Source organism: Poecilia formosa, unplaced genomic scaffold, assembly GCF_000485575.1.
Source record: "Poecilia formosa unplaced genomic scaffold, Poecilia_formosa-5.1.2 Scaffold350, whole genome shotgun sequence".
In the NCBI taxonomy this organism is placed as follows: domain Eukaryota; kingdom Metazoa; phylum Chordata; class Actinopteri; order Cyprinodontiformes; family Poeciliidae; genus Poecilia; species Poecilia formosa.
Genome location: NW_006800289.1, coordinates 99157 through 108271, shown reverse-complemented (window position 1 = coordinate 108271; position 9115 = coordinate 99157). Strand labels below are relative to the sequence as shown.

Below are 9115 nucleotides of genomic sequence, written 5' to 3'. Positions count from 1 at the left end.
TTTATATATATATTTAACTTTTGTTGCACTAGAATCACTTCAATACTTGAAACTTTCCAATTACAATTAATCATGTGAGCATTTAATGCTTATTAGTGTTTCTAGGCTTGATTTAAACTCTGATGTAATCAAATAGGAACGTGAATTTTAATTTAAAAACTTAAAACTCAATACATTCCAAGATTATTCTTGCTTTTTCCGACGTACCTCGTTTTAAATGTTTATCCGTAGAAACCAACCGATAAGCTGATAATTTTTGTTCTGATTTTATCGTTTTTGTCGACCCTTTACTGTGAAGGTTGAAGGCGATCCCAGGTCGGTCGTCCTTTCCTGCTTTCTGACGCCGTTACTGACTTGAACAAATGAACAAAATTTACTTTGCTAACTACTAGTTACGTTGTTGCATCTTTGCTAAAAATGAACTTATAATCCAATCATTCGTCTGTGCTGTCAGCCACAGCTCACTCTTTTCTCAATTTATTTTTCTTTGACATAAAAAAAAACAATATTCATCTGCACTAGTCTCGTCAGTGTCTACACACTCCCTGCAGCCGTTGCCATGACGCCTTGCAAAAGTATTAATAATACCTCGACGTTTTAACTTTTTGTAACGTCACAGCCACAAAATTCTGTGTATTTAAGTTTTTTTGTTTTATTTCTTTTTCAGATAAAAATCTGGTGTGCAATTGAGTTTTATTTAAGGGTATCAGAAGAAAAGGGGGCTGATTAAAAGGCAATTTGCTGCGCCCTTTTAATTACCTTGTGGGCTGAAAACAGTTACATGCCACACTTTTCAGATATTTGTAAAAAAAATAAATAAATAAAAAAATCTTCAACTTTACAACTAAGCCCTGCTTTGTGTTGGTCTTCCATAAAATCATAAAAAACAAAAACAAAAATGTTGAAAATTTCAAAGAGGTTAAATTAAACTTTTGCAAAGCGTTTTGAATCAGTGCGATTCTTCACAAACCAGAATAAATGACCCATTCCACTGCAATGAAGAGACACATTTTCATTCTTTTTGTTAAATGAATGTTTCCTGTCGATGTTTGTTTCAGTTTTTAAAAAATGTCCGTCGTCTTCAGACTCTCCTGAATAAACCGTCACCACAGTGCGTCTGTGGAGGAAAACTCCACACGTTGCATCATGTTGTGAAATCCTGTGGAGCTTCGCTAACCTGTCCAGTTTCTCTGCGTTTTGTTGAAACGTCTGCTTGCTGCTGTACCGACTGTTTCCCCTCAACGTGGCTGTGATGAGATTATGTTCACTGTGTTGATCTTTAAAATGAATGTTGTTCCACTTTTAAGGTTCTCCATGATGGGAACGTCGTTCTCTCTAACGCACAATCTAGTAATCAGGTGCCTGTTCTCTCGTGAATTTCATTCACTGCCAGTAGAAAGTTAGAAAAAAATAAGTGTGGTGAAGGAGGAGGCAAGATGTGACCTCAATGTTTAACCAAGTATCTTTTTTTTTGACAACTGATGATGAAGAAATATTTAAAATATAATCCCTGCTTTTCTGAAGATTTTCAAATATTATGATTTATTTCCTTTTTTTTTCTTGGAGCTTCTTCCTGCAGTTTGATGTATGGACATCAGGATGATCCTCTCAATTTTCATAGGAACTCTGTAAATTCACAACAGAACTGATTTTAGTTGATTTAATTTGTGTTTCAACCCAAGTTTGGTGGAGGTGAGTATTGATATTCTGACTAAATAACTCCTGAAAGTTATTTAGTTAAATAACTAACCTGTAATGTGTCATCATATATTTTCCTATAAAATTTTAAAGCTTACTGGTTGTTATGATTTATCAGGTTTAATTTTCCAGTGTGTTTCATAGAAAAGTTGCTCTTTTTAAATGCATATGACTCTGATCACCCGATTTTATTTACCCTCTGTGAAAAACACCCTCATAGTGAAAAAAGACGAGGCTTCGCTGTTGTTTGGTTACGCGTGTGAGACGATTAATCAAAATGGCGGCCCACACTATGGCATTGTCTCCTGGTTGAACTCTGTGTGACCAGGCTCCTACTGTTTGAATGTCTTCTAAACACGTCTTTTAATATGGAAGGATGCGCTTTCGTAGTCATGATTGTCATCAGTTGATTAATTTGTAAAGTTAATCTACTGTTTTGTAGCTTACAGAGTTGAAATACAGTCATATTTGCAAATATAAATAATAAAGATGTAGAATTATTGCTTGTCTTTGCAGTTCAATTTATAGTTAATTTTATTTCTGCAACACCAATTCACAACGAATGACGTATGAAGGCACTTTACAAAAAATATGATATATTAACCAATTAAGTTCAACAGTACTGATACGACTCAATGTCAATAGCCTAAGTACGTATTAACAGGAAGAGAGCTGCTGGTTTTGAATAAGCCTTTACGCTGTAGGAGTGATATATCTCCAGGAGGGGGCGATAGTGAGACTTGAAATAAGTCGTTCAAACCAGAAGAAGAAGCTCACGTTGGTTAGGTGTGATACTAGAAAGCAGTTTATAGAGTATATATCTTGGGTTTCTTGCTGAAGTGTGAGCCGCTGAAGCTGTTGGAAGACCAGAAGGAAATTAAAAACATGTTCGCTTAACCTCAGCGTCCCTCCCTGTCGCCGCTCGGCCGCGTTTGGACCGTGTGAGTGAGGCTGCCCCCGCTCGTGCGTCATGTTCGTGCTGGTGGAGATGGTGGACACGGTGCGGATCCCTCCGTGGGTCTTTGACCGGCGGCTGAACGATGCCATAGCGGAGGAGCTGAACAAGAAGCTGGCCAACAAGGTGAGGGGTCGCCCGCCTCAGAACCGCGGCTGCGCAGACGCGATTTTAGCAGCAAACTTTTGCAGAGCAGAGAGGAACAGGTGACGTTATAAAAACACAAAAATACAAAGTCATAAAAACATCATACAGTGACTAATTTGAGAAACAAGTGATAAACATTACATTTTGTCGAGTGCCATCAGCTTAATCATCAATTCACATCTTGTATGTTGTTGGTCAATTTTGCTGTAATTATGCAGCCCTAAACAGGTTTGATTTTAGCCTTGATTTAAAGGAACTCAGTGTTTCAGCTGTTTTGCAGTTTTCTGGACGTTTGTTCCAGATTTGCATTCAGTCTGCAGTACGTTCATAGCAGACGCTTGAATTTGTACTTAAAAAATTTTATTTAGAAGTTTGGAAATCTCATTCTTGGCTTTCCTTTATACATTGAGTATTTTTAAGAATCCTGGGTCTGTCTTGGGATAAACAGAGCTAATAAGTTAAAGTTTAAGGAGGTTTGATGTCCTCGCGTAACATTTGTAGATTAATAAATAGTTGGATTTCTGAGAATTTTAATACTTCTGTTAGCACATGTTTTCAATTTACATAAGTAGTTTTAGACATTTTCATTTTGGCTTTGCCTTTAAACAATTTGGGAACTTCTTTAATCTACTGATGTGTTCAATTTGCAACAGTTGAATTCAGTGGAGGCCAACTTGCAGGTACCTAGCATCTATAATCACCATGGCAACGTCCAGCCTTAACATCTCTCAGGAAGGAAACGGTTACTTTGTCCCAGAGAAATGAACATGCTGTGGTGGAAAAAAATCTTTATTTATTGAAAGATTGTGGAGGGAAGCCCAAAAGGTTTGAAAGTCGGATAGTTTCCAAGGCGATTGCACCAAATGTTAAGGAAATGGATGTTCACTTATGGAGGACAAAGTTCTCTAATTTTATTAGAAGTGAACTGAAACAGTATAGTCTCCTACAATGTCAAGCTTGGCGAAGAAAGACAAGTCTTTCTACATCTCATTTGATCACTTGGTTATCTGTGCTACGTCAAAACCTCTATTTTTTTTTTTACAGTAAAACTACAACACTTGCTCTCTGACCCCCAGGTGGTTTACAATGTGGGTCTCTGCATCTGCTTGTATGACATCACCAAACTGGAAGACTCCTACATTTTCCCTGGAGACGGCGCCTCGCACACTAAAGGTATGATGAATGATTAAAGTGCTGCGACACTGACTGCTACATCAGTATTACTTATTGAATAAAAGCCTGATCCCATTGTTCCTTTGACTTTTTTTATTTTATTTTTTTTATTTTAGTCCACTTCAGGTTTGTCGTCTTCCACCCGTTCCTTGACGAGATCCTCGTTGGCAAGATCAAGTACTGCAGCCAGGAGGGAGTTCATGGTAACTATTGACCTTCGTCAGCCGTGATTCTGTCGACACAAGCGGGTATTTATTCACGCAGAATGTAGAGTATAAAACTTTAGCCAAACTTCTGCTGTCTGACTTGCATATCAAGGCTGTAGAGCGACACGACGAGCCCAGATCATCACCCCTCCACCTCCGTATGTGACAGTCTATATGTGATGAGAAGCGGTTTGGTGTTGTGCATAAAGGCCGAACATTTATGCTCTGGCTTCATCTGTCTGAAGCTTTTTGCTCCAGAAGTCGTTACGTGACTGAACTAATGTTGAGTTCAGATTTTGCAACGGTTGCATTAATTCTTTAAGCTGATGTATAAAATTTCATAATAACTGCAACTGATGATTATTTTAGTCGTCTGTTATTCTGCCGATTCATCGATTAATCGGATAAAATAATTTGCCGTATTTTGCAGATTTTTCATCTAACAACTTAAGCCTTATTTTATATTAGAAACACGTCAAAGATGTGAATAAAGAAGTCATAAAGTAAAAATGTTATTGCATAAACTGTGAAATCACAGGATTTATGCTTGTTCGTTTATAGCAAAGGTTTTGCAGCTAAAAACCTGTTTTTAACATCAACATGTTAGAAGCAGGTCAACCGTTTTTCCTAGAGTTAACATGAATACAACATATAAATAATCTCTTGATAATTTTTGGATTAACAGATTAATATTCGAATAGCAAAAGGTCCTTTTTTTATTTTACAGAATTTAAATCAGATGAAGCTAAAACTGAAACTTGAGTTCTGGGTGGAACATTTTTGCAGACAAAGTTTTTGTTATATTCATCTTGGATATAAAATGTATCTTTTTTTATTTTGCTTAATTACTGCTCTGATTGTGTCTTTTTTTTTTGAGTCTGTATACTCCAGTTAACAATTAATCGAATACTAAATTGGTTGACAGTTATTTGTATCATTACGATTAATCCTGTTAATCGTTTCAAGCCTACATATAAAGTTAGCGCATGTTAAGTATTTATTTTACAGTATTTCCAGTGGATATTTGACCTCTCTGGTTCACAGTGACGATGGGTTTCTTCGATGACATTCTCATTCCACCCGAGTCTCTCCAGCAGCCGGCTAAATTGTATCCTGACCGTTGAAACAAACATCTGGTGGTTTATTGCTGTTTGCTGCGTCGATCGTTTGGGGGGGTGAAAGTTCCTTAGCTTTCACCCCCCAAAGCGACGAAGCCGAGCAGGTTTGGGTCTGGGAGTACGAGACGGACGAGGGAGCGCACGACCTCTACATGGACCAGGGAGAGGAGATCCGCTTCCGGGTGGCGGACGAAGTCTTTGTGGACACGTCGCCGACGGGGCCGGCTGCCGCCAAGCCCGATGCTCCGGCTCAGCCTGGACAGTCGACTGCACCGCCGGCGGAGGAGAGCGGGGACAAGAAGGAGGCTCCGTACACACTCGTTGTAAGGACTGTTACGTTTCCTTTCCGATCATTTCCACACAGATGGCTCTGATAGAGGTGGAAGTTCACTAAAATATCCAAAGTGTTTAACTGGACTCCACCTTTCTTCAGTTCTGAACATGGGTTGGAAACATCAAGTCAAAACAGTCACACTGATTGAACCTTAATGTCCAATCAGGTACGTCCAGGAGGGCGTACCAGCTACATGTGCAGGAACTCAGACTTACCAATCTGATTGTTCTGTTGTTATAAATATGATCATTTCAGAAAGCTAATTTCTTCTAGTACCAACAAAGAAGTGCAGTTTAAAGTTTAAACTGTGTAAAAAGGTTTGTGGCTGTAATGACAAGTTTAAACTCTTTTAGAGGCAGACTGGTAGATGAGCACCGATGACAATCAACAAAAGTTTATTGCAAAAAGTCAGTTTTAATGTGCATTATAAATAATGTGGAGGTGGTCGAGCTTTTAAAAAAAATTCTTATAAGCATTAGGCTAGTAATTGCTAATGTGTCCCACTTGGGGGCGCCACTGCTCTGAAAGTGAGCAGTAGCTCCATTACCGACTCTCTGACGATACTTGGATGATTTAATTTACTACATTTAATCATTCGGAATAAGGTACTTTTTAATTTAACTTTAAGATACAATAAACCTCTGTTCAGTTTTTTTAATCTTTCATTTTTCATTTCTCTATTTACTGGTAATTAAACCTTTTTTTCCCTGTGGTTTCATTGGACCGTTTCTCTGCCTGAAGCCCATTCTGTGGCTTTAAGAGAGCAGAGGACTCCTGCAGCTACACGTGCAGCCAGGGACTCAAACATGTCGCAGCTTGAACGGCGCCGCTCATCTTGACTTTGCGTTTTATTTTTTTGTTGTTGTTTCTGTTCCAGGGGACCATCTGTGAGCCAGGACTGGGTCTGCTGTCCTGGTGGAACAGCTAGAGGAGGAACGAAGGGAGACGTGGGGCGACTGAGAGCAGACGGAACGCTGCAGCTGATCCCGTCCGCAGACTTCTGGGACGGTGGACAGGAACACGCCGGTTTTGTTACACGAGCGGAGCGTCGGGCCGGACGGAGCCGCGCTCAGGAGCAAACCTGTCGTACTGACCGGGTGCTCCTGCATGTATTTATTAACGAGAAATTGTATTAGTTTGATTTATACAACACAAGTTTCTGAAATAAAACAAAAACAAATGAACCAAATGATTTATTTATGTTGTTACATGTCTTGATAACTCAAAGTACAAACGGATTAAACATATTGTTGTTGTTTTTTTTACCTACAATTTGGTAAATGACAGCGGTCTCTACTCTTCTACATGTTTATGATGGTAGGAGAGAAAAAAAAACTTGTGACATCACTTCCTGACAACTGTAGCAAAGTTTCTCTGCTGGCTAAGTAGCCAAAATATGATTTAGCCTGTAGTATTTGGCCAAACGTCAAAGTAATATTTAGAGATTCCTTTTTAGACAACATTTGACCAACTTTAATTAATAAAAAAGTCACAGGATAAACACAAAAAGGGTTTGTTATACAAGTATTTTAAAGGAGCACTCAGTTTTTTGTGGAAAAAAAATATTTAAGATTTGATATTTTACAAGGTTCTTCCTCTACTTTGAGAAGCAGAAACACAAAAATATTAAATTTTGTGGGATTAAAAATTTTCTTTTTATGTTGAGGTGAAATGTTTATGTTGCCACTAATAAGTCTAAAAAAAAAAGTGTATATGTGTCCTTTTTACATCTTGCATGTCAAACCGGACCACCGGTTCTTGACAGAACCAAATGCAGCATGAAATTGAGATTTTATAGGTGTATTAAATTTAACCAGGACTATGATGTGGAGCATCCTTACTTGATTTTTGTAAACTTATGTCAGCCTCCTGTTCCCATGAATTTGGCCCACAGGCCTTTAGGTAGACACCCAAAATCGGCAGCTTCAGGACTGATGGAAAGTTGCTGCCAGACGCTTTCTGACAGATTTTTAGGTAAAATGAGACACAAATTGAGCTGTTTGAACAAGAAGTATGTCTACAGGAGTTATGGTGGGGCTTTCAAAGCTCAGAATTAAACAGCACGGTGGTGGCTGCATCATACTGAGTCTTTCCCTGGTGCTTCTGCGTTGGTTTAAATCCAGCTGCTGGGCGTTTCAGTTGTCACACATCCAGAGATTAGTCACCACCTGCATTTAAAATCAGCAGTAAAGGGAAGTGAAGGACACAGACACGACCACAGTTCACGAGTAACCCACTTGTGTTTGTGAAATATAAAAAAAGAAGACAGAAAGCAGAACAAGAAGTTTCCCGGCATCGCCTGTCAATGCTGCTCCAGCTGGGAAAGTTGATCAAAATCCCCGATTTGCTCCCTCTCGTTTTCTGAGGAAACATGTCATGTTGTCAACCATCCCCGCACTTTCCCTGCGGAATCCAGCAGGAATGCGTGACCTCATCGCTCATGCAGCAGCTGGCTGACTGCAGACTGGATAAAACCGTGTTTATGTGTGACAGCCTGATCCAGACTGCTGCAAAGATTCCCCAGCAACACCAGGGCCTGGCTGCTCCCTCTGCGGATGCAGGTCAGGCGGGGAGGAGGAGGAGCAGGAGGAGGAAGGTAGATGACCAAAGTCACTTTCACGCACAAGTCGCATCACGCCATCGGAATCTCCTGCAGCTGCGCAGACCCTCCGCAGTCAACTCCAGCACCACGCCAGGGTTTTCCGGACGATCTGCGCGGATTTGCGCGACTTATTTATTTAATTTGCTCCTTATATAATCCGCATCGAGTCAAAACATAAGAGAGACAAGCGATCGGATCCTGTTCGGGCACCCATGCCGTAAGTAGCTAAGTGTGTGTATGTTTTTATTTTTATGGGGCTGTGTGTATACATGAAGCTGAGAAGGTCTGGGTTGCTTTGTTTTTCCCAGATGTGAACAATGATGGTTGTTCTGCCGGAGAACAGAGGCTATTTACTACGGATTTGTTGTATTTATGACCGATTCATCCGCCTCACGCCGACAGCAGCGACCCTTCACCCCGCTTTTGTCTGACTTTTCTATTGTCTGGTTGCTCTCCTGTGATCCTCACTGCTTTTCACCCCGATTCAGAGAAGCTGCTGAGGTTTGAGGGCGAGTCTGTCTGTCTGTCTGCAGAAAGTGCAAATGAGTGGAGCTACGGTGGAAAAATGTCCCCAAGCCTTTTATTATTCTTTTCTTCAAATGCCCACATGTCATGAATTTTACAGAGGACAAGGAAATATTTGATTTATGTGATTGTTTTATCGATTAAATAATCAATTTCGGTAATATTGTAAGAGTATAGCGCTGTAGTAAATCCTCGTGATGCGGTCCTTTAGGAATAGTAAACCATATACAGTCTGTCATATGGAAACAGGTCTCTGACGTCACGAACGCCCCACTCTGCAGCTGTTCTGGCGTCATGCTGTGTGACGTCATCACAAAAAGCGGGGGATGTAAAAAGCGTCACACACGCTTATTATAC

At 39.9% G+C, this 9115-nt stretch overlaps 2 protein-coding genes across 2 annotated transcripts in view; both read left to right on the top strand.

Moving 5' to 3' along the window:
* Positions 1-2363: 2363 nt before the first annotated feature.
* polr3h (polymerase (RNA) III (DNA directed) polypeptide H) lies at positions 2364-6823 on the top strand. Its single transcript, XM_007574332.2, has 6 exons — positions 2364-2779; positions 3877-3973; positions 4090-4176; positions 5224-5287; positions 5386-5620; positions 6509-6823. The coding sequence occupies exons 1-6, from the start codon at positions 2669-2671 to the stop codon at positions 6557-6559; spliced, it is 645 nt and encodes a 214-aa protein (XP_007574394.1). The 5' UTR covers positions 2364-2668; the 3' UTR covers positions 6560-6823.
* A 684-nt stretch (positions 6824-7507) lies between these two features.
* The window catches only part of csdc2b (cold shock domain containing C2, RNA binding b), a 16835-nt gene continuing 15227 nt past the window's right edge, over positions 7508-9115 (top strand). Inside the window, exon 1 of the mRNA XM_007574331.2 lies at positions 7508-8450. The gene's annotated coding sequence lies outside the window, so the exon portion shown is untranslated. The remainder of the gene's footprint in view (positions 8451-9115) is intronic.

What these genes read in the sequence shown, in the direction of transcription:
- polr3h (XM_007574332.2), top strand. Translation starts at nt 2,669, where the DNA reads ATGTTCGTGCTGGTGGAGATGGTGGACACGGTGCGGATCCCTCCGTGG. An exon ending in CAGCCAGGAGGGAGTTCATG is followed by an intron (nt 4,177 to 5,223) that starts GTAACTATTGAC and finishes TCTGGTTCACAG; the next exon opens with TGACGATGGGTTTCTTCGAT. An exon ending in CTCCAGCAGCCGGCTAAATT is followed by an intron (nt 5,288 to 5,385) that starts GTATCCTGACCG and finishes CACCCCCCAAAG; the next exon opens with CGACGAAGCCGAGCAGGTTT.